Source organism: Hyperoodon ampullatus (assembly GCF_949752795.1).
Source record: "Hyperoodon ampullatus genome assembly, chromosome: 2".
Taxonomy (NCBI): domain Eukaryota; kingdom Metazoa; phylum Chordata; class Mammalia; order Artiodactyla; family Ziphiidae; genus Hyperoodon; species Hyperoodon ampullatus.
In genome coordinates this window covers 8,665,728-8,691,713 of record NC_136915.1, presented here as the reverse complement: position 1 = coordinate 8,691,713, position 25,986 = coordinate 8,665,728, and the positions used below count along the sequence as shown (strand labels likewise).

Sequence of the window (25,986 nt, the reverse complement as noted above, 5' to 3'; positions counted from 1 at the left end):
CGCTGCCAAGGAGGTTGATTAAGGAAAACTTCGCCCACGCTCTCAGGCGGCAACCGAGGGACTTTCTCCAGCTGGGTGAATTGGGGACAGCCGCCCACCAGCACCTCAGCTTCTGAGGAAACCATCACCCTCATGGCCACCTCCTCCTGGAAGCCTTGATCGCAACTCCTCATCACCACTTCCTGGAAGCCTTCCTGATTAGCTCCATCCGGCACCACCACCCGTACCCTCAATGCAGTGGTTGTCAGGGTTTATTCAACAGTTGGCAGGCGTCAGCCGCCTCTCACTGAACCCAGAGAGCAAGTCTCCTGTGTCCCAAACACGTGTAACTCTCAGCTCCAGGCACTGCTCACCCTGAAGGTAGGGAGGGGCTCTTTCGGTCTCCCCGCAGCCACGTGCTCAGGAAGCAGAGTCACCATTCCTGATGGGGGCACTCTGACTCAATGGCTGGGTGAGGACTGCAAGAAGGAGAGAAAATGAAGGCAGGCAGATGGGGGAACAGGAGGAGAAATTTAACCTGAGGACGCACCTTGCTGTGTTGTTGTGGGCGGACAGGAGCCACTCTCAGTTATTCAGGGATGGGAATATTTGACCCAAAACCTTAGTCCACGCAGCCGGAGCGAGTCAGACAAGTGGGCTTAATTATTATCTCCATAGAGCCGGCCTCCTGGGGGCACAGGGCAGAGGGTTTGAGGGGGCCTCACCTGGCAGACCAGAGGGCAGCAGCCCAGTGCCAAGGCCAAGGGCAGTGCCCAGCCCGTGGCACCTCCTCTCCCTCCAACTGCTTGTCTGTCTCTTCCCCCAGGTCACAGGCTCTCTGCTTCCTGCGTGAGCATGCCACCAGCAAGGAGGTGGCTGTCCCACCTGGATGGGAACCACATCCCCGGCCCTGAGCCACCTCTGTGGGCCTGCACTAGCCTGGTCACTTGCATTTTCTTGAGAGTAACCCCAGGAGACCCTGCCTAAGAGCACTGGTGGGACCAAGGAAGTTGTGAAGGCTGTGTCACTTTCGACGCTTCTGACATCCGCTTCTCAGGCACACACCGCCAGCAGCCGTACTTCCCCGTCTTCACCACCCTCCCACTCCCGGGGCGGGCCAACTGACTGAGCGCCCAGTGTACGAGCTGCTGCAGGACATACAAAGACAGGGAAGGGAGAGAACTTGCACTGAAATAGTTCAAGGTTAGAATCATGGCTCCATCACTTAGTAGCTGGGTGACCCTGGGCAAACACAAGACTCTCCCTCAACTTCAGTTTCCTCTCGCATGAAAAAAAGACCTTAATACACCATTCATGGGGTCATTCTGAGGCTTAAAAGAATGTTTTTAAGCTTTGAGAACAATGCCTGGCACACAGTGATGGTTTTATTACTGTCGTTCACTCAGTCATTCAGCAAATATTTATTTAGAGGCTTCCATGTACCAGGAAGATGAGCTGGATCTTAAAAGATCTTAAGGGGCTTCCCTGGTGGCGCAGTGGTTGAGAGTCCGCCTGCCGATGCAGGGGACACGGGTTCGTGACCCGGTCTGGGAAGATCCCACATGTCGTGGAGCGGCTGGGCCCGTGAGCCATGGCCACTGAGCCTGAGCGTCCGGAGCCTGTGCTCCACAACGGGAGAGGCCACAACAGTGAGAGGCCCGTGTACCGCAAAAAAAAAAAAAAAAGATCTTAAGAGTTACTGCCAAGTTTCCCTTCCTCTCCCAGTCCCTTACCGCTCAGGGGCAACAGATGTGATGCAGCGGTCCAAACTCTTAACACCTGTCAGTCAGCCCTACAAGTCTTGCCGCCCCCAGAGGTGGCTCAGTCCTTCAGCATCTGCTCTGAGTCCCAAGCCCTGTGCCCGAGATGACTTAGGATGGTGAGTAAAGCACCCTAGTCCTCCCACCTCCTGGGGGCGGCTGACAATAGACATTTGACAAACTAACAGATGTGTAACACCCACACCATGCCCGGGCCTGCCCTGCTACACCCACTGTGACCCTAATGCGGACAATTCTAAGGCAGGCTGGGGGAGACAGGGACAAGGATATGGCAGGAGTGCGGGAGTGTGGACTTGGGGTGCTCCTAGAGTAACAGCACGCAGAGGGCTGCCTCTCCGGATGTACTGGCATCATAGGAGGGCCCCAGGCCAACTTCCCTTACCCTTGAAACCTGGTTGAAATCAGGTGATCAAGACCCTCACTGTCCCTCTCAAGATGCTCAGGACCCTCCCAGAACTCCCGCATCTTGAGGTGGGTCAGGGGCAATGAAGGGGGTTTGCCCTGCAATTACAGCCTTTCCCCCACCCCAGGAAGCTGTCTGCAGGCCCTCCTGAAGAGCCAGGCTCAGCCCTTGTCACCTCTTCAAGCAGGGGACCTGACTCGGTTTATACCACTGTTTGGCATCCTGGTTTCGTCACTCATGGTGGGAGGCCTGTCCCAATTGGAAAAAGGGCAAATCACAAATGTCAACTGGCTGAGACCCACAAGTGCCAGGTTCTCGCCAGAGGCACTACTTTTACACCAGCCTGCACAGTCTGGAGCCTGTAATGAAAGAGGCTGACAGTCCATTAGCAGCAGAGTAGTCTGCGGGGCTTGGAGGAAAGGAGCTGTCATCCACCTCCCTTCAAGGGCTTTCAAGGGGGAAATCAATTCTGTGTGCATGTGCATGCGTGTATGTGTGTGTATAATCTTAAGAAAAAAAAAAGAAAGTAATATCAATCACAGCCGAGTCCCTTAGAGTCGGCAGACAACGATCTGACATCACAGAGAACTGTCAACATGTATTTTGTACTCTGTCCGCCCAACCCCTGGGGGCAGGTCTGAGAGATGATCCCATAATAATAGAACATCCATATCACAGGATGGGAAGACACTTAAGGTCTTCTCATACACCCCCCTCTGATGTCCAACTCTTCACTTCAATGTTCCTGACAAGGAATCATCCTTTCGCTTGAATGCCTCTAGTCACAGGGACCTCACTGCCCACTGGGACGTTTCAAACATCTCACTTGTCGATTCCTCTAATGCTTAGAAAGTTCTTCCTGACCTCAGAGCTTAAATTTGGGATCAAATAACTTCCACCCGTTGGTCCTAGCTTTGCCTTTGAAGTTTCACACACACACACACACACACACACACACACACACACACACACACACACCCTCCCACCCCAATCCCTTTTCCCCAAGACAGCCCTCTCCTCTCTATGCTGACATGGTTTTAAGTGCCCTCACCAGTCTGCCTACTGCTTTCTGGACAAGATCCAGTTTGTGAATAACACATCTTCAGAACGTGGTGCCACACTGAGAGACGTAAAATCTCTGCTGCAGCTGTTACCAGTGTGAAGACACACATGTGTGTGCAGGTAGAAATGAAATTCCTGGAGCTGTATTTTCATGCATTCCACATTTCAGCCCATATTGTTGAACGCCTTGCTGAAATCCCAGTGTATTACATCCAAGGCATGCTCTTGATTTATCATCACATTTGCTCTATCAAAAAAGGAACTAAGAGGGACTTCCCTGGCGGCGCAGTGGTTAAAAATCCGCCTGCCAACGCAGGGGACACAGGTTCGAGCCCTGGTCCGGGAAGATCCCACATGCTGCGGAGCAGCAAAGCCCATGTGCCACAACTACTGAGCCTGCACTCTAGAGCCTGTGAGCCACAACTACTGAGCCCGTGCACCTAGAGCCTGTGCTCCACAACAAGAGAAGCCACCACAGTGAGAAGCCCGTGCACCACAACGAAGAGTAGCCCCCACTCACCACAACTAGAGAAAGCCTGTGTGCAGCAATGAAGACCCCATGCAACCAAAAATAAATAAATAAATAAATAAATAAGGAACTAAGAGGACTTCCCTGGTGGCGCAGTGGTTAAGAATCCACCTGCCAATACAGGGGACACGGGTTCAAGCCCTGGTCCGGGAAGATCCCATGTGCCGCAGAGCAACTAAGCCCATGCGCCACAACTACTGAGCCTGCGCTCTAGAGCCCATGAGCCACAACTACTGAGCCCACGCACCCTAGGGCCCATGCGCCACAACTACTGAGCCCTAGTGCTGCAACTATTGAAGCCCACACTCCTAGAGCCCGTGCTCTGCAACAAGAGAAGCTACCGCAATGAGAAGCCCGCGCACCACAACGAAGAGTAGCCCCCACTCGCCGCAACTAGAGAAAGCCCACGCGCAGCAATGAAGACCCAACGCAGCCAAAAAAATAAATTTTTTTTAAAAAAGGAACTAAGAAGGAAGGGAAAATGCCCAGGAATGGCCCCGGCCCACCAGCCCACCAGCCCACCACGTGTGGTTGACAGCATGGGGATGGACAGGACCTGAGCCTTCCTTGTTCTGGACGCTAATCTATTAATTCCACCTCGGGTCACATTAACCAACATGGAAGCCAAAGCTCATCACTGACTCAGAGTGTGCTTTGGGCCAGGTCACAGGCTCAGCTTTTGGCTTAAATAAAGGAGTAACAGAAGAGTTGGTAAGATAACATATGATGTATTTCGCCACTCCACTCCGGAAGAGGCCAGCATTGAGCTTCTAAAGGCCCCTGGGTGGGATTTTGTGCAAAGGTCCTGCAAGGGGTGAGGAAGGAGGGACATGCTCTGAGTAGGTCAGGTGGATGAGGTAGTTCACAGAGAAAGTGGGAGCTTCCCCCAAGACTGGGCAGAAATGGGGATGGAGTGACAGGGACAAGGGCTCTCCAGGCCCACGGTACTCGGCAAGGAAGGCTGCTGTCAGGGGCATTTTGAACCCTTCTAGAGCAGAGTATCCAAGAAACAAGGGTAGATTCCAGGGCCGAGCCCCAGCATGAAGCAGCAAGGAAGCAACCTTACAGACAGCGAGCCCACGGAGCAAGGACCCAGCCAGTATCTCTGGCTTCTGCCCCACGGAGGCCCAGGGGTCCTGGGTGGTCCCAGGGAGACAGAAGCAGGCCCAAGAGGTGAATAAGGCTGCATTGCCAGCCACCCCCATTGGGGAGCAGGATAAGTCTGACTCACAGAAATAAAGGCATGTGATGCTCTACTGCAGAGTCATCAACACCCACCATGCCTGCGGCTCTCACTCCACGGATCTTCCCCTTCTGATGTTATATTGGGCTGGCCAAAAAGTTCATTCGGGTTTTCCATCAGATGGAAGAAACCAAACAAACTTTTTGGCCGATCCAATATATTTGGTTTGGGGGACCCAAGTATATTGCTTATATAGTAAGCCCCCTACACACGAACCTTCAAGATGCGAACTTTCAAAGATGCGGACGCGTGCCCAATCACGTAAGTTAGTTCATACGTCTGGCGTACACTGTCACGTGCATGCATCCTCTACAGGTGGTTGTGCTTTTGTGTACTTTACTGTACAGTACTGTATAGAGTACAGTAGTACAGTATCTTTATTTCAAGCCCAGGATGTCCAGAAGCAAGTGTAAAAGCAGTGGTGATGTAGCTGGTACTACTGTACTTTTCAAGGTACTGTACTGTAAGATTAAAAATGTTTTACTGGGGCTTCCCTGGTGGCGCAGTGGTTGAGAGTCCGCCTGCCGGTGCCGGGGACACGGGTTCGTGCCCCAGTCCGGGAAGATCCCACATGCCGCAGAGCGGCTGGGCCCGTGAGCCATGGCCGCTGAGCCTGTGCGTCCAGAGCCTGTGCTTCGCAACGGGAGAGGCCACAACAGTGAGAGGCCCGCGTACCACAAAAAAAAAAAAAAAAAAAAAGAAAAGTTTTACTTTTCTGTGTTTGTTATGTATTATTTGTGTGAAAAGTATTATAAACCTATTACAGTACAGTACTATATAGCTGATCGTGTTAGCTGGGTACCTAAGCTAACCCTGTTGGATTTAGGAACAAATTGGACTTACGAACGTGCTCTCGGAATGGAACTTGTTTGAATGTAGGGACTTACTGTATTTACTCATGGTAGTTTTCCTTTCACACATCAAAGCAGCCTTTTCAGTCTCCCAGAAATTCACCTAACTAGACTATTATCCATTCCACGTATCTCTGCTGTGTTCATGAGGACATATTGTCAAATGCCCAGCAGAAACCCAAATGTCTTGTATCTGCTGCACGTTCCCAATCTATCAGCAGTGACCTGCTCAAGCAAAATGAAAGTAGGAAACGACAGAAGGAAACAAGGTTAACCTGGCCTGCCTGGCTCTTGGCAAATCCACACTGGCTCAGAGGGGTCCCTACTAAGCCCTCCTAAGGGCTCATCAAATCTGGTCAAACTCACCGCCAAAGATCAGGCACCCCACGCCCTCCCCACTAAATGTGCCCGCGCTGGTCTCCTGAGGTTTATGAATCAGAGTTGACAAGCAGACGATGAGGCAAGCAGCAGGCGAGAACACAGGGAAACACAGGGAAACGGGAAGCCAGACCACTGATAAACATTTTCCTTTTTTAATTAAAAAAATTTGTTTATTAACAAGTCTAAAGAAAACCTTCATTGAATCAGGGGATGTAATACAAATTATAGTGACCTGCATATAAAACCTGGCATCAAATTTGGCCTTTTAGAAAGATTTATATATAAAAATATGCATTAAAACCTGCACCAGAACACAGTGCAGAGGTTAACTGACACCCCCGAAGGGAGGGCTTACCAAGGTGGTCTGGTCTGCGGATGCAGGGAGCTCTCGGTCCGACGGCCTCAGGGGTGAGCCTTATATGACAATGGCCTGCTGGGAAGGAGCCCGAAAGGCTTGTCTCTTTGAAGGCAAGACTCCCGTGAGCACCAAAATGCCACTAGCCTGGCATAAAACAAAAATGGTGCTGGGAGAAGACAGACAGGAGAGAGGGCTGTCCTCCTTTTCCTCATTACTGGGCTCCAACCACTATTTGAAGATCCTGGAACTCTGCAGACAAACCACCTTTAGAGGAACTTTAGGAACTTTAGCAATTTCCAAATATGTTTTTTCCAAGTAAGCTACCCAATTCTAACTCAAGGAGCCAAATCATAATTGGCCTGATTTTAAGGATTAAGAGCTAGTTCTGATGTCATTTTCTGCAGGCCAAGACCCTGAAATACCTATCAGAATGGCTATAATCACAACAGAAAAGCATGATGACGATGGTCTCAATCTATTTTGGTCTTGGACCCAATGCAACCAAGCAATTCTAGCCCAGAAGTTATACTTCACAGGCACTGAAACAAGCAGCAGCTTTGATCAACGCTTTGATCAACTCCAGCTTTGATCAACCCCATCCTGGGTACAAACTATCTCTGCACAAGGCAACTGAAGCCTTTGGGAAAAGCCGGGTCAGTATTGTATATCTGTCCTCAAGGAGGAGGATGCAGTTTCTTCACTGATAAGCCTGTCATTTTGGCTGAACAGAGTCAGGACTGTTTGTCCATTGGCTTATTCACTCATGGAGGAGCTGCTGTCCCTGGTCTGCTCGTCCTATGGCTCTGTGGACAGGGGCAACCATCCCTGACTCAGTTGCTAAGCTGCTGCCCAAACAGCAGGGCTCCCCACGGATGGGAGACACACAAATGGGGACCTGAAAGAAATGGAGGGCGGGCATAGGGGAGTGCGAGGAAACACGATGGGGGCAGGCGGAGAAGCGGCCTTGTGGGCCTTCAGTGGTCGGCAAGGACAGCCGGGGTCTCTACAGCTTCAGAGTGCTGCGAGTTACTGAAAGGGCTGGGAGTCCTCCCTGTCATGCCAGCGGGCCCTACAAGGGGAAACCAGCCGCCCTACCCGTTTCCACCCAAAAGCAGAGTGATTTTCTCAGCTGCCTCCAAGGTGTTGTTTTTTTGTTTTTTGTTTTTTTCCTTCCAAGCCCCCGGCTCCACTGTCCTGCTGCAGGGTGATCTGATGCGTCTCCTCAACTGTGGCAATAAGTGAAGTGAGGACAAAAGGGTCTGAATCACAATTTAGGCAAAAAGCCTAGAGCCCAGTCGGGCTGTTAATGAGGGACTTTCTCTCTCAGGTAGTGTATTTCAGGACCCAAGTGCTCAGGGTAAGAGACAGGTGCTCCTTGTCACTGGGGATCATCAACGCATCCTGCCAGACCAAAACAGCAGAGGACACTTGGCCCAGTGACTATGGCCCTTTCAGGACAGGAGGCCAACCTGGGCGGTTCCTTCACCAAGCCTTAGGGCATCGTTGTCCACTAAAAGTGACCGGACAACACCCTCTAGTGGAAATTATAAATAAAACAAGGGCCATGCGTCCAATTTACCTTGTTCTGACGCCAGAGTGGTTTCAAGAGTCCCCATAAAACGGAATAAAATAACAAAACCAAAACATTCCCTTTAAGAATGTAATAATAAAAAAAAGGTGGGCATTCACAAGCCATCCTGAAGCCCCTCACTGCCCAATCACCTTCCCTCCTCAGACACTCTGCCTTCAACACATTCTAAGAAAGGGGCACGTGTTGTGAGGTGTGGCTACTGGTCCCCTTAGAGTTTGGGCAGACTGCCTGCTGGTGCCAGAATGATGCTGGAAACGTAGAAGAGGCCCAGCAGAAGGTTGAGTTTGGCGGTCCTCTGGGGCAGTTTGTTGAAAGTCTGGCTTCGGAACTGTCTCTCAAGGGAAAAGGCCATGGGAATGGTGAGCAGGGGCAGCGCCAGGCTGATGCTGCAGCGCACGGCCAAGATGCTGAAGATCACGTAGGGCAGGAAGAGCAGCGTGTTGTAGAGCACGTAGGAGAGAGTGGGGCCGATGAGGATGGCGAGCGTGACGATGCCAGCCTCCCGGTCGGACTCCATGTCCCTGGTATTGTTGGAATGGAGGATGGCCTCGGTGCTAAGGGCGAGAGGGATGGCGTAGACCAGCGGGAAGACCGCCAGGGACCCCACCTGGACGGCGTAGGCGAACATCACAGCCAGCGGGCCAAAAGTGATGAGGATGATGAGGTCTCCCAGAGCCAGGTACTTGAATCCAATTCCTAGGCCAGAAAATAGAGAGTTGCTGTGAGATCAGGGGCTGGAAACCGCGGCAGTCAAAAGGCAGGCTGCTGTGGCTGCACGGGGCATATTCTTAGGCTGGGAAGCGGGGCAGTGGTTGCATTCCCCTCCCCTCCAGGGCAAAATCTGATTTTTTTTTTCTCCAGTGGCACAGAGGGACAGAGAAGACGTATCGTTTAGCACCCAGTTCAGTCTCAGAGTCATCCCTGAGTTTTCCTTCCTGCTGTCCCCCAACAAAGCCCTGCCACAAAGAGCGGGGGCTTCCCAAACTAGTGGCTACCAGTGGGGAAGAGGGTAGAGGGGCAAAACAGGGATGGGGAGTGGGAGGTACAAACTACTGGGTGTAAGATGGGCTCAGGGATGTGTTGTACAACATGGGGAATACAGCCAGTATTTTGTAATAACTGTAAGTGGAAGGTAACCTTTAAAAACTGTATAAAAAATTGAAAAAAAGGGTTTCCCTGGTGGCGCAGTGGTTGAGAGTCCACCTGCCAATGCAGGGGACGCGGGTTCGTGCCCCGGTCCGGGAGGATCCCACATGCCGCGGAGTGGCTAGGCCCGTGAGCCATGGCCGCTGAGCCTGCGCGTCCGGAGCCTGTGCTCCGCAACGGGAGAGGCCACAACAGTGAGAGGCCCGCGTACAGCAAAAAAAAAAAAAAAAAAGTTGAAAAAGGGCTTCCCTGGTGGCGCAGTGGTTGAGAGTCCGCCTGCCGATGCAGGGGATGCGGGTTCGTGCCCCGGTCCAGGAAGATCCCACATGCCGCGGAGCGGCTGGGCCCGTGAGCCATGGCCACTGAGCCTGCGCGTCCGGAGCCTGTGCTCCGCAACGGGAGAGGCCACAACAGTGAGAGGCCCGCGTACGGCAAAAAAAAAAAAAAAAAAATTGAAAAAAGTTGAAAAAGGGCTTCCCTGGTGGCGCAGTGGTTGAGAGTCCGCCTGCCGATGCAGGGGACGTGGGTTCGTGCCCCGGTCCAGGAAGATCCCACATGCTGCGGAGCGGCTGGGCCCCTGAGCCATGGCCACTGAGCCTGCGCGTCCGGAGCCTGTGCTCCGCAACGGGAGAGGCCACAAGAGTGAGAGGCCCGCATACCGCAAAAAAAAAAAAAAAAGTTGAAAAAAAGCAAAAAGAGCAGGGGGTTCCGAGTCACAGACAGTTCAACGGGAGAGCCCGTGAAGGATCTCATGGGTCTCACGGGCCAGGGCTTGCGTTTCTTTCATCCTCCACCAACCCCTGCAAGACACTGCTTCTGTCAGGAATGCCCTGAGACCAGCCCCTCATGGAATATCCACCCCAGCCTCTTACTTTTCAGCCACAACCTCTGGAAGCATCTTCCGGTTTTGAAAATCTCCAGTTAATCTCAGCGAAAGTTCAGCGTTCCCAAACTCCACACAGAGCAACTTTCACCCACAGAATGAGTAAAACAGCTAAGACAGGGAACTTATAACACTGCTTCGCCTCTCTGGTTCCCATGAAGTTAAAACACTAAATAATCCCTAACTTTTCATCCCGTACTGCTAATCTACTTCACATCCTGTCTAATCCCCATCTTGCAAAGTGGCCCCGTTTCTCCAGCCCCAATGCTCCAGCCCCAAATCCAAGTCAAAGTCATCTCATGCCTGGAACACTGGGACACCCTCCCAACTGACCCCTCAGCTTCTGTTCTCATAACCACCTCCCCTCCCCATTCCTAATCGCACCTCCACAATGCAGCCAGAATGATCCTCTCAAAATACTAAGCTGGTCATGCCCCTCCCCCAACATACACCTGAAAACCCTTATCAACAAGTTGTCCTCCGGATAAAAAAGCCCCAGATCTTCCACCTAGCTCACCTCTGGCCCTGCCCTGCTTCCCTCCTGCCTGACTTTGAGCCCTCCTCCCCTCCCCACACATATTTCTTTCAGTTCCTCAGGGCCTTCAGACACTCCCCCAACCCCGGCCCCTTGCCTGGCTAACTTCTACTCATCCTTCAAGACTTCTTAAAGACCATTCCTCAAGACAGCCTTCCTCAGCCCTAGACCACATTTGGTTCCCCTTGCAATATGCTCCACAGCACCCTGACTTCCACTTTCATAAACTTCATCACACTTCTAGTTTTGGGGGGTTTTTTTGACTGCACCGTGTGGCATGCGGGATCTTAGTTCCCCGACCAGGGATGGAACCTGTGCTCCCTGCAGTGGAAGCTCACAGTCCTAACCGCTGGACCACCAGGGAATTCCCACACTTCTAATTCTTAATCTGTCTCTCCCACTAACCTGTAGGTTTCAATGAGGGCAGGGCCTTGTGTCTGGCCAGTTAACAGCTGGCTCCCCAGAGCTTGACACAAAGGATGAACTGAACACAGAGCTACAGTAACAAGCACCTGGAATTTGGAACCAAGGTCATGAAAAATGTCCCACTTGGATTGAAACAGGCAAAGCAGCGTGGAAAGGGTGAGAGACACCCACTCAAAGAGGTGATCCACACATATATTGCTACAGAAGCTTGGGAAACCTCTGATCTAATCAAGCTACCAAGGCATGGCCTCAGGATCAGAAAATCAAAAACAAAAAACTATTGGGTCACCAATTGCATTTTAAACAGCCTAAAATGATAAGGGACAATGATCTGTAAAAGATCTAAAAGCTTGGTAGCCAAAGAACAAGATGCAGCCCAAGTTTACCTCCACACCTAGTGGTTGGGATTCTTTAGTGCTAAATGACCACCCTTGATTCTTTGGAATGAAGCATCTCCAGGAAAGGGTATAACAGGCATGGCCCCTGATACCCCCAACACACAGCAAACTAATTCTGTACTTCCCAGGCAGTGTTTTGATAAATAATTTGGTTGTCTGAGGACATGCCCTCCAGGAGGAAGGTCTCTCAAGCAGCACCTCGGCTCCAATCTAAATTAGGAAATCAATGTCTTGTGCGGTATCTCACACATTTAGGCAACTACCCCTGCCCAAGGAAGATGCCAGGCAGGAATGCTCCCAGCACCAATCTAGCAAATTTCTCCACCAGCTGTCTGCTCTTCTTCTGCATTTTTTCTCAGCTCTCCAAGCAGACTTCGGGGCTCTTGACCTCTGGCAAGAGTACCCAAGAACACCACCTTAGATTGCCTGGCAAAAAATAACATGAGCAAAGCTTCTTGAGGTGATCTGACACCAGAAAATGACAAAGCCCTTGAGCAGAAAGCCCTGTTTCCTGAGTGTCCAACCCAAGGCTCATGTGCTCCACCTGATTCAGAGATGTGGCCCACCTGGGAGTTTCCTTTTAGGCATTCCCCTCCTCCCAACACCATTTTCCACATGAGCCAGCACAGTGAAACACTGGGCTAGTTCTCCGCACAGCAGCCAGAATGAATTTCTTAAAACATAAATCAAAATGTTGGCATCAAAAGTATGTGGAGTAACTTGGACTCTCATGCCTCGCTGGTGGGGAGGTGAAAGCAGTAGAACCACTTCAGAAAACACTTTGGCAGCTTCTCATAAAGTTAAACATCATCTAAACTATGACCCAGTAATTCGATTCCTAGGCATTTACCCAAGAAAAATGAAAACAAATATCCACAAAAGACTTGAACAAGAATGTTCAGTCATAATAGCCAAAATATGGAAATAATCCAAAAGTCGCTGAACAGGATAATGGATAAACAAATTGTGGTATGTCCATACAATGGCTACCTCTCAGTGATACAAAGGAACTATTGATACACATGACAACACAACAAAACTCAAAAACAGGCACAAGAATTCATACTGAATGATTCCATTTACATGATGTTCTAGACCACGCAACAGTGGTTGCCTCTAGATGGGGTGGGAAGAGTGGGGTTGACAGGGAAAAAGCACAAGGAAGCTTCTGGGGGTGACAGAAATGTTCTGTATTATGGTAGGGGTACGGGTCATACAGCTGTATGTATTTGTCAAAATTCATCAAACTATAACGCTTAAGATCCATGCATTTCACCATACGTCAACTATATATCGATAAAAGTCAACGTTAAAAAAAAACATAAATCAGATTATGTCATTACCCTGCTCAGTACATTTCAATGTCTGCCCATTTGTTCATTCAATAAATATTAAGTACTGACTACTTGCCAGGCACTGTTCTGGGCACCATGGAGAGAACAAAGAGACTAAAATCCCTACCTCCAGGGAGTTTACAGTCTAAGGGGGAAGATAATTAACAAAGTAAGTACTTTATGTGGTTAGAATGTAATATGTGCTATGAAGAAAAAGCAGAGGAGAGCAATAGGGAAGGCACTGTAGGGGAAACACAGGGTGTGTGTGTGATTTTATTTTATTTTTTTCAGCTGCTGCAGAAAAAAAATTGTTATTGTTTTGTAATTTTAAATAGGGTAGAAGCTGACATTAGAGCAAATGGGTGGCAGTTAGAAAGCAAATCATACACACATATGGGGGAAGAGTGTTCTAAACAGAGGAAACAGCATCTCAAAGGACCTGAGGCAGGAGCATGCCTGGTGTGTTCCAGAAACAGCTAGCAGGGCAGTGTGGCTGGAGCATGGTGAAGAGGAGAGCAGGTCGGAGAGTTGGGGGAGTTGGGAGTGGAGCAGATAATGTCAGACCCTGGCGGTCATTGTAAAGACCCTGGCCTTTACTCTAATGAGGTGGGAGCCACTGGAGAGTTTTGAGCAGACGACTGAGACTGACATAGCTGCAGGATTACTCTGGCTGTTGATCTGGGAGCACCAGGAAAGGGACAAGGGTGCATGCACAGAGATGGGTAAAGAATCAGCTGCAATAATTGAGGGAGATGACAGTGGTAGTGGTGGGAAGTGACGAGAACTGGTCCAGTCCCAAGTGCACGTTAGAAGTGGAAACACTACAGTCCTGCAGCCTGTGGAACAAAAACCACATTCACAGAAAGATAGACAAGATGAAAAGGCAGAGGGCTATGTACCAGATGAAGGAACAAGATAAAACCCCAGAAAAAAAACTAAATGAAGTGGAGACAGGCAACCTTCCAGAAAAAGAATTCAGAATAATGATAGTCAAGATGATCCAGGACCTCGGAAAAAGAATGGAGGCAAAGATAGAGAAGATGCAAGAAATATTTAACAAAGACCTAGAAGAAATAAAGAACAAACAAACAGAGATGAACAATACAATAACTGAAATGAAAAATACACCAGAAGGAATCAATAGCAGAATAACTGAGGCAGAAGAACGGATAAGGGACCTGGAAGACAGAATGGTGGAACTCACTGCTGCAGAACAGAATACAGAAAAAAAGAATGAAAAGAAATGAAGACAGCCTAAGAGACCTCTGGGACAACATTAAACGCAACAACATTCACATTATAGGGGTTCCAGAAAGAGAAGAGAGACAGAAAGGACCTGAGAAAATATTTGAAGAGATTATAGTCGAAAACTTCCCTAACATGGGAAAGGAGATAGCCACCCCAGTCCAGGAAGCGCAGAGAGTTGCATACAGAATAAACCCAAGGAGAAACACGCTGAGGCACATAGTAATCAAATTGGCAAAAATTAAAGACAAAGAAAAATTATTGAAAGCAGCAAGGGAAAAACGACAAATAACATACAAGGGAACTCCCATAAGGCTAACAGCTGATTTCTCAGCAGAAGCTCTACAAGCCAGAAGGGAGTGGCATGACATATTTACAGTGATGAAAGGGAAGAACCTACAACCAAGATTACTCTACCCGGTGAGGATCTTATTCAGATTCGATGGAGAAATCAAAAGCTTTACAGACAAGCAAAAGTTAAAGAATTCAGCACCACCAAACCAGCTCTACAACAAATGCTACAGGAACTTCTCTAAGTGGGAAACACAAGAGAAGAAAAGGTCCTACAAAAACAAACCCAAAACAATTAAGAAAATGGTAATAGGAACATACATATCAATAATTACCTTAAATGTGAATGGATTAAATGCTCCAACCAAAAGACACAGGCTCACTGAATGGATACATAAACAAGACCCATATATATGCTGTCTACAAGAGAACCACTTCAGACCTAGGGACACATACAGACTGAGGGATGGAAAAAGATATTCCATGCAAATGGAAATCAAAAGAAAGCTGGAGTAGCAATACTCATATCAGATAAAATAGACTTTAAAATAAAGAATGTTACAAGAGACAAGGAAGGACACTACATAATGATCAAGGGATCAATCCAAGAAGAAGATATAACAATTATAAATATATATGCACCCAACATAGGAGCACCTCAATACATAAGGCAACTGCTAACAATTATAAAAGAGGAAATCGACAGTAACACAATAATAGTGGGGGACTTTAACACCTCACTTACACCAATGGACAGATCATCCAAACAGAAAATTAATAAGGAAACACAAGCTTTCAATGACACAACAGACCAGATAGATTTAATTGATATTTGTAGGACATTCCATCCAAAAACAGCAGATTACACTTTCTTCTCAAGTGCGCACAGAACATTCTCCAGGATAGATCACATCTTGGGTCACAAATCAAGCCTCAGTAAATTTAAGAAAAGTGAAATCATATCAAGCATCTTTTCTGACCACAATGCTATGAGATTAGAAATCAATTACAGGGAAAAAATGTAAAAAACACAAACACCTGGAGGCTAAACAATACGTTACTAAATAACCAAGAGATCACTGAAGAAATCAAAGAGGAAATCAAAAAATACCTAGACACAAATGGCAATGAAAACATGACGATCCAAAACCTATGGGAAGCAGCAAAAGCAGTTCTAAGAGGGAAGTTTATAGCAATACAATCCTACCTCAAGAAACAACAAACATCTCAAATAAACAATCTAATCTCACACCTAAAGGAACTAGAGAAAGAAGAACAAACAAAATCCAAAGTTAGTAGAAGGAAAGAAATCATAAAGATCAGAGCAGAAATAAATGAAATAGAAACAAAGAAAACAATTGCAAAGATCAATAAAACTAAGAGCTGGTTCTTTGAGAAGATAAACAAAATTGATAAACCATTAGCCAGACTCATCAAGAAAAAGAGGGACAGTTCTCAAATCAATAAAACTAGAAATGAAAAAGGAGAAGTTACAACAGACACCACAGAAATACAAAGCATCCTAAGAGACTACCACTCTCTTAGTAGAGAGACTAAGCAAGTATGCCAATAAAATGGACAACCTGGAAGAAATGGAGAAATTCTTAGAAAGGTATAACCTTCCAAGACTGAACCAGGAAGAAATAGAAAATATGAACAGACCAATCACAAGTAATGAAATTGAAACTGTCATTAAAAATCTTCCAACAAACATAAGTCCAGGACCAGATGGCTTCACAGGTGAATTCTATCAAACATTTAGAGAAGAGCTAACACCCATCCTTCTCAAACTCTTCCAAAAAATTGCAGAGGAAGGAAAACTCCCAAACTCTTTCTATGAGGCCACCATCACCCTGATACCAAAACCAGACAAAGATAATACAAAAAAAGAAAATTACAGACCAATATCACTCATGAATATAGATGCAAAAATCCTCAAAATACTAGCAAACAGAATCCAACAACACATTAAAAGGATCATATGCCATGATCAAGTGGGATTTATCCCAGGGATGCAAGGATTCTTCAATATATGCAAATCAATCAATGTGAGACACCATATTAACAAACTGAAGAAGAAAAACCATATGATCATCTCAATGGATGCAGAAAAAGCTTTTGACAAAATTCAACACCCATTTATGATAAAAACTCTCCAGAAAGTGGGCAAAGAGGGAATCTACCTCAACATAATAAAGGCCATATACGACAAATGCACAGCAAACATCATTGTCAATGGTGAAAAACTGAAACCATTTCCTCTAAGATCAGGAACAAGACAAGGTGTCCACTCTCACCACTATTATTCAACATAGTGTTGGAAGTCCTAGCCACGGCAATCAGAGAAGAAAAAGAAATAAAAAGAATACAAATTGGAAAAGAAGAAGTAAAACTGTCACTGTTTGCAGATGACATGATACTATACATAAAGAATCCTAAAGATGTCACCAGAAAACTACTAGAGCTAATCAATGAATTTGGTAAAGTTGCAGGATACAAAATTAATGCACAGAAATCCCTTGCGTTCCTATACACTAATGATGAAAAATCTGAAAGAGAAATTAAGGAAACACTCCCATTTACCATTGCAACAAAAAGAATAAAATACCTAGGAATAAACCTACCTAGGGAGACAAAAGACCTGTATGCAGAAAACTATAAGACACTGATGAAAGAAATTAAAGATGATACCAACAGATGGAGAGATATACCATGTTCTTGGACTGGAAGAATCAATATTGTGAAAATGACTCTACTACTCAAAGCAATCTACAGATTCAATGCAATCCCTATCAAATTACCAATGGCATTTTTTATGGAACTGGAACAAAAAAATCTCAAAAGTTGTATGGAGACACAAAAGACCCCAAATAGCCAAAGCAGTCTTGAGGGGAAAAAACGGAGCTGGAGGAATCAGACTCCCTGACTTCAGACTATACTACAAAGCTACAGTAATCAAGACAATATGGTACTGGCACAAAAACAGAAACATAGATCAATGGAATAGGATAGAAAGCCCAGAGATAAACCCACACACCTGTGGTTAACTAATTTATGACAAAGGAGGCAAGGATATACAATGGAGAAAAGACAGTCTCTTCAATAATTGGTGCTGGGAAAACTGGACAGCTACATGTAAAAGAATGAAATTAGAACACTCCCTAACACCATACACGAAAATAAACTCAAAATGGATTAGAGACCTAAATGTAAGACCGGATACTATAAAACTCTTAGAGGGAAACATAGGAAGAACACTCTTTGACATGAATCACAGCAAGATCTTTTTTGATCCACCTCCTAGAGTAATGGAAATAAAAACAAAAATAAACAAATGGGACCTAATGAAACTTAAAAGCTTTTGCACAGCAAAGGAAACTACAAACAAGATGAAAAGACAACCCTCAGAATGGGAGAAAATTTTTGCAAACGAGTCAACGGACAAAGGATTAATCTCCAAAATATATAAACAGCTCATGCAGCTCAATATTAAAAAAACAAACAACCCAATCCAAAAATGGGCAGAAGACCTAAATAGACGTTTCTCCAAAGAAGACATACAGATGGCCAGGAAGCATATGAAAAGCTGCTCAACATCACTAATTATTAGAGAAATGAAAATCAAAACTACAATGAGGGATCACCTCACACCCAGTTAGAATGGGCATCATCAGAAAATGTACAAACAACAAATGCTGGAGAGGGTGTTGAGAAAAGGGAACCCTCTGGCACTGTTGGTGGGAACGTAAATTGATACAGCCACTATGGAGAACAGTATGGAGGTTCCTTAAAAAACTAAAATTAGAATTACCATATGACCCAGCAATCCCACTATTGGGCATATATCCAGAGGAAACCATAATTCAAAAAGACACATGCACCCTAATGTTCACTGCAGCACTATTTACAGTAGGAAGGACATGGAAGCAACCTAAATGCCCATCGACAGACAAATGGATAAAGATGTGATACATATATACAATGGAATATTACTCAGTGATAAAAAGGAATGAAATTGGGTCATCTGTAGAGACATGGATGGATCTAGAGACTGTCATACAGAGTGAAGTAAGTCAGAAAGAGAATATAATATTGTATATTAATGCAAATATGTGGAACCTTGGAAAATGGTACAGATGAACCGGTTTGCAGGGCAGAAATTGAGACACAGAAGTAGAGAACAAACGTATGGACACCAAGGGGAGAAAGCGGCGGGGAGGTGGGGGGGCATGTGATGAATTGGGAGATTGGGATTGACATGTATACACTGATATGTATTAAATGGATAACTAATAAGAACCTGCTGTACAAAAAAATAAAATTCAGGGCTTCCCTCTTGGCGCAGTGGTTGAGAGTCCGCCTGCTGGTGCAGGGGACACGGGTTTGTGCCCTGGTTCGGGAAGATCCCACATGCCGCGGAGCGGCTGGGCCCGTGAGCCATGGCCGCTGAGCCTGCGCGTCTGGAGCCTGTGCTCCGCAACGGGAGAGGCCACAACAGTGAGAGGCCCGTGTACAATCAATCAATCAATCAATTCAAAAATTCAAAAAAAAAAAAAAAAGAAGTGGAGTCAACGGGACTAGCTGATGGTCTGGATGCAAGACGTGAGAAAGAAGAGTCAAGGATGATGCCCATGATCTTCAGCCTGAAGAACGAGAAGGATGGAGTTGCCATCGAGTGATATGGGGAAAGCTGAAAGTACAGCAGGTTTCTATGGGGAGCAGATGAGGAATCTGGTCTCAGACGCGTCAAGCTTGAGATGCCTGTAACTTCTCAGAGAAGTCACTGAGTGAGAAGCTGGATCTGAGTTTGGAGTTTAGTGGAAAGATCTGGTCTGGAGGTAGAAGTTTGTCACCAGCTTAATAGATGGCAATAGAAGACACGAGACGGACTAAAATCCCTAAGGGACTGAATGGAGCTAAAGAAGAGAGGTCCAAGGACTAGGCTTGGAGGTTGGGAGTGAGGAGGAACCGGCAGAGACTGAGGCCCTATGAGACAGCGCGATCTAGCCCCTGCCTGCCCCGACAGCTGCATCTCAGTCTTCCTCTTGATCACGCTGGCCTTTCAGCAGATCCTAAAAGATGCCAAGTCTTACCCTACTCCAGGACATTTGCATTTGCTGTTCCTTCATCCCTGAAGGACCCAAATCAGACCCCCATTCTACCCATGGCTGGCTCCTTATCTGTCAAGTCTTAGTTTAAGCGTCACCTTCACAGAGAGGACCTCTTCCATCCACCACTAGCTGATACATTCATTCTATTTCAGCACCCTGCTGATTTCCCTCATTGAACGTTTTACAATTGGCTGCCAGGACACCACAGTCTCTTGCTTTTCTTCTTTCTCCTCCAGATGCTCCACTGCAGTTCCCTTTGCCTTCCTTCTACTCTCCCCACCTCTTAATGTTGGAGTGCCCCAGGGCTCAGCCTCAGGTCTATCAACACTGCCCCGCTCCAGGATTTCCCCAAGTCGTACAACTTTATCTATGTGCAAGACTCCCAAAAATCTCTATCTCCAGCTCAGACCTCTTCTCCCAACTCAGACTCATATCCAACTATCAATTTGACACCCCCTTGGAAATCTAATACATTAAGATGTCCAAAGAATTTCTCAACTTTCTCTCCACAGACCTATCTTCAACCTTCTCTCTCTCACTAGACATCAACACCACTATTCCAGTTACTCAGGACAAAACCTTAGAGTTATGTTTAATTTCTCTGTTTCTCTCCTGCCTCACATCCCAACTATCAGCAAACCCTGTTTACCTTCAAAATAAATTCAGAATCTGACTACTTCCCTCTCCACTACTCCCACCCTGATTCAAGCCACCAGACATCTCTTGCCTGGTTTACTCAACAGCCTCCTTCTGGGTGCTCCTGCTGCTACCCTTACCCCTCTTTATCCATTCTCAGTACCTTAGCCAGAGTGATTCTTTTAAAACATTAAGGCTTACAGCATTTTTGTGCCACCCTGCCCACCCTCCCCCCGCAACGAACTTGTCTTATTTTTCCTCCTTTCACTCTCTCCCTCATTCACACCCTGGACTCCATGCTATTACTCCAACTCTTCAGGGACACTCCTGCCTTTGGCAACTGCTGTTCCAAGATACTCTTCCTCCAGATATCTGCTCAGGCAACTCCCTCACCTGTCACCTCTTACAATCTTTGTTCACATGTTACCTCTTTTACGAGGCCTACCCTGATCAAACTAGTTAAAGCAGTCAGCTGTGTCCTTCTTCCTTGCTCTCCTTCTTTTCCCTACAGCACTTATCTTCTTTTCAGGTACTGTAACCAAGGTACAAATTCATCCTGGCTTACCAGGAACTCTCCTGGTTTCCAAAGCCCCACATCTTAGGAACACTCAGTGCTGAGCAAACCAGGATGTTGGTCATCCTACCCATAATTTACTATCTTTATTTTCTGTCTCTCCTCATGATATATAAAATCACTTCCACAAGGACAGGGACTTGACTGCTGTGTTCACATAGAACAGAGGCTGGCACATAATAGGTGCTCAATAAAAAGGTCTTAACCACCAGCCCATCACTACCTTAATCAGCCTGCTGCAAGGGATCACCTAGCAAACTAGCTGAAAATAATCAGGTGTATACTTTGAGCTTTTCAAATTTAATTACACTAAAATTTGAAACTGTGGCATTATAAGGTATGACCAACCAGTGGAAACTAGACACAAAAAATTTCCATATATAAGTTACTCCTAACATCCATAAGCCAAGCCAGGAATGCTATCCCCCAAATCCACACGACCCAAACATTATAGATTTCACATAAAGTGGCCTAATTCAGAAAATAACCTTTGAGGACTTCCCTGGTGGTCTAGTGGTTAAGACTCCAGCTTCCACTCCCAGGGGGCGCCGGATGGATCCCGAGTGGGGGAAGTTCCGCAGGCCGCGCGGTGCGGCCAAAGGAAAAAAAAAAAGAAAATAACCTTTGACACCTCTCCACTAACCCTATAATTCCTATGCAAACCGCAGTTTCCAATACCTGCAACTAAAACCTGCAGCACAGCAAACAGGCCAATTCTTACCTCCTGTGTAGAGAAAGGAGCCAGACAGGCCTCCGAAGTAGATGAGAGCTAAGTGCTCCAGTTTCAGCGGGGACAGGTAGTAGAGGCAAGCAGCACAGACACAGCCCAAGGTGTAGAGGAAGACTCCAAACCGGACGACATCCTGGGGCTCCAAGATTCGGTCCACCAGGGTCCTGTCATCACTCTTTTTGTGGTCAATGCCCTTGGAAAAGTCGTAGTAAGTGTTGACCAAATTGCCAGCTCCGTGCACAGCGAGGACAGCTACGGCACAACCCACCAGTAGCCTGGGATCCAGGACGCCCTGGGATCTGTACGCCAGGGCACTGCCCAGGGCCACCGGGGTGAGTGAGGCACTGAAGCTCCAGGGCCGCAGGGCCAGAACATAGGAGGCGCACTTCTGCCTCCACGAGCGCTGCGGTGGTCTCTCCTGCTCGGGACAGCCGTTCCCCAGCAGGTCCCTGCCCCCGACCTTGGCCGTCTCTCCTGCCTGGATGTTAATCTTCTCCCCCGGGACCTGCGAGGCCGCCATGGAGAACGCACTTGGGTGAAGTCAATGCTAAACAGTGGGCCACCCACACACAGCGTCCGCCCTGAGGCGAGGACGGGCGGGGCGGCAGACCTGACCTTCTTCGGTTCCACCCGGGGGCAGGGATAGGGAGGCGGCGGGGCCCGGGGACTGCAGCGAGCGGGCCTGGCACCCCACGAGGCCCGGCGGCGCCTCCTCGACCTCCTGTCACCTGGGCAAGGACAGCTTCCAGACGCCCGCCTCGCCCTAAAGCCCGAGACTGAACCGCTGCCGCCTCTACGGAGCTGCGGTGGCAACCATCTTCCGCGCCCGCCACTGCCGGCCCGCCGGGAAACAGGGACCGGCTGCGCGGGCCTGGGCCGGGGCGGGGTTGAGGGCGGGGCCAGGCTGAGGGCGGGGCCGGGGCTTGGGGCGGGGGCGGGGCCGGGGCAGTGCAGCGACCCAGCGGTCCAGCCCTTCGTCTCCCCGACGGTCCGCGAGCGGCAATTGCTCCCGGACTTGCTGGAAACAGCCTCACTTAGTATCTCAAGAAGGGCCACGAATGCGTGTCGCTTTACGACTTACCAAGAGCTTTCTCTCACGGAAATAGGACTCATTCATTTTTTTCATTCAACACGCATTTATTGAGTGCCTACTGTGTGCAACAAGATTTACTGAACACCTACTATTGCACGCAACAGTGAATAAAACGGATAAAAATCAGGGAGCACATTGAGGGTGATAAGAAAGGTGTAATTAAACTTCCTTTCCAAATGAGAAAACCGAAGCTCTGAAATGGGAAATGACGATGTCTAGGAAATTATTAGCTTAGCCAAGACATTGAAGCAACCTAAAGGTCCATCAACTGATGAATGGATAAAGATATATATAAAATGGAATATTACTCAGCCATAAAAAAGAATGAAATATTGCCATTTGCAGCAACATGGATGGACCTAGAGATTATCATATGAAGTGAAGTCAGACAGAGAAAGACAAATATTATATGATATCACATATGGGGAATCTTAAAAATAATACAAATGGGGGCTTCCCTGGTGGCGCAGTGGTTGAGAGTCCGCCTGCCGGTGTAGGGGGCACGGGTTCGTGTCCCGGTCCCGGTCCGGGAGGATCCCACATGCCGTGGAGCGGCTAGGCCCGTGAGCCATGGCTGACATGCCGTGGAGCGGCTGGGCCCATGAGCCATGGCCGCTGAGCCCGTGCGTCCGGAGCCTGTGCTCCGCGGCGGGAGAGGCCACAGCAGTGGGAGGCCCGCGTACCGCAAAAAAAAAAAAAAAAATAATAATAATAATACAAATGAACTTTTTTATAAAACAGAAACAGACTCAGAAACAGAAAACAAACTTATGGTTACCAAGGAGAAAGGGGGGAGGGGTAAATTAGGAGTATGGGATTAAAAGATACACACTACTATAAATAAAATAGATAAATAAGGATTTACTGTACAGCACAGGGAACTATATTCAATATCTTGTAATAACCTATAATGGAAAAGAATCTGAAAAAGAATATATACATATGTATCTGAATCACTTTGGTGTACACCTGAAACTAACACAATATTGTAAATCAACTATAGCTCAATTTAAAAAAACTAAACTAAAATTTAAAAAAAGAAATTATTAGCTCTGGTAATAATAACAACAGCAATAATTTCCACTTTTTATTATGCATATTCCATATACTGCCCTGACTGCCTTTTTATCTTTCTTCTAATTTATTTACTTATTCATGCACAGAACTGCCCTCCTCCCCACCCACCAGTTGGCCAGCTTTGTGTCTCCATTTCCTGCCTTCTGGGAGCTTATGGTCCATATCTGTAGCTTGTTCTGGCTGGAGAGAGCCCATTGTTAAATTTTTAGGAATTTTGTGAGCAGTCATTAAGCAAAGCCATTATTAAAATTAAATTATACAAACTTACAAGTAGATCCATTATATTAAAAGCCAAGGTAACAAATACTCAAAACTCATTACTTCCTAATTATTTCACTACACTTTACCATTTATGCTCTTCAGGTTATTTATGTCTATTTCAACTGCATTGTGGAAATACTACATAATGATGTGCAGCTGCTTATCTCTTCCTACCTGTTCTTTCAGTGATATCCGCTGGTGGTTTGAAATCTGCCATGATGGGAGTATTCATACCACTCAAATCAGCAAATGCTTCATAATTGTTTTGTACATCATCTGGAATTAAGAAAGTGATGCAGAAAAGTTAATAATGCAGATTAAATTTTGTGTGTCAACTCTGTAGCTGTTTCGTTTTGCGTAGCAGCAAAAATTTGAGGAAATATACTTCCAGTACTAGAATATTATCCAATTCAGCAAAGAAGCCATTCATGTCATTGATGAACTAGTGAAGTTCAATGTATCTCAATTGTTTCACTTTCCACCTACTCCTTAATGTAAAAGATAATACTGGGACGTCCCTGGTGGTCCAGTGGGTAAGACTCCACGCTCCCAATGCAGGGGACCCGGGTTTGACCCCTGTTCAGGGAACTAGATCCTTCATGCATGCTGCAACTAAGGGTTCTCATGCCGTAACTAAAGATCCCGCATGCCACAACGAGGATCCCACGAGCCGCAACTAAGATCCAGCACAGCCTAAATAAATATTTTAAAATATATATTTTTTAAATTTAATTTAATTTGATTTATTTATTTATTTATTTTTGGCTGCATTGCTGTGGGCTCTGTCTAGTTGCAGCAAGCGGGGACCACTCTTCATTGCGGTGTGCAGGCTTCTCATTGCAGTGGCTTCTCTTGTCCTGGAGCACGGGCTCTAGAGCACAGGCTCAGTAGTTGTGGCGCACGGGCTCAGTACTTGTGGCGCGCGGGCTCAGTACTTGTGGCGCGCGGGCTCTAGGGCGTAGGCTCAGTAGTTGTGGTGCCCGGGCTTAGTTGCTCCACAGCATGTGGGATCCTCCCGGACCAGGGCTTGAACCCGTGCCCCTTGCATTGGCAGGTGGATTCTTAACCACTGTGCCACCAGGGAAGCCCATATTTTTTTTTTTAAAAAAAAGATAATATCAACTAACAGTCATGTTGGAACTACACTCATTGGTCAATGCAACCATACAGAGGCTACACAATATCAAAGAAAGCATACTGTTAGAATCAACTGGCTATATGGAATTTATAGTAAAGAGTATCGTGTATTTTATTATTATTTGTAAGTTTCATGCTACACATTCTTCGTATTAGTGAACGTTATAATACACATATAACATATATGGACACAGGACTGACTACATGATTTTGGTGCCCAGTGCAAAATAAAAATGCAGGACCTCTTGTTCAAAATCATTAAGAATTTCAAGACAGAGCATTCTGACCTCACAGGTCACACATGATGAAGGAAGCCCAGTATATACATACATGCCGCCCTCCCTTCCCAGCTGGTTGTTAAACATTTACAACTCCACCACCCAGCACATACTTGCCATGCTGGCCAAACCTGAATATCCAATGCTGCCAAATCAGACAAGAAGAAGCAGCAGATATATTCAAATCCTGGCTCTACACTTACCAACTGTATGACCCAATTCCTCTGGACATCAGATTACTCCTATACAAAGTGGGAACAATATGAACTGTCTCATTCATAGAGATGTTCAGGAACAGCAGTGACAGCATTTACTGACTGTGCATATGTGTCATACAGTGTTTTGGGTACTTTACATGTATTAGCATTTAACCCACACAATACCGCCTACCGAAGTAGGTACATTATAATCCTTCTAGTTTTATAAATAAGGAAATAGGTACATAAGTGCTTTCTCATATAGTCAGTAAATGCTGGAGCTAAGTTTCAAAATCAGTTAGTTTTGACTCCAAGATGCTTTTACCCACTACTCTATAATGTCCGCCAAAACACCTGATAGCTTGTAAGTAAGTGCTCAATAAATATTAGTTATTATTTTAACATAATGGACAAGAAAGCTCTTTGTAAACTGAAAAGAGACCTATAAATGCACTG

At 46.7% G+C, this 25,986-nt stretch overlaps 1 protein-coding gene across 1 annotated transcript; it reads right to left on the bottom strand.

Moving 5' to 3' along the window:
- Nucleotides 1-8,386: 8,386 nt before the first annotated feature.
- Nucleotides 8,387-22,007, bottom strand: UBIAD1 (UbiA prenyltransferase domain containing 1; the record flags this gene model as incomplete). Its single annotated transcript, XM_079725876.1, has 2 exons — nucleotides 8,387-8,874; nucleotides 21,479-22,007. 2 exons carry the CDS (start codon nucleotides 22,005-22,007, stop codon nucleotides 8,387-8,389), a joined length of 1,017 nt encoding a protein of 338 aa, XP_079582002.1.
- Between the last annotated feature and the right edge of the window lie 3,979 nt (nucleotides 22,008-25,986).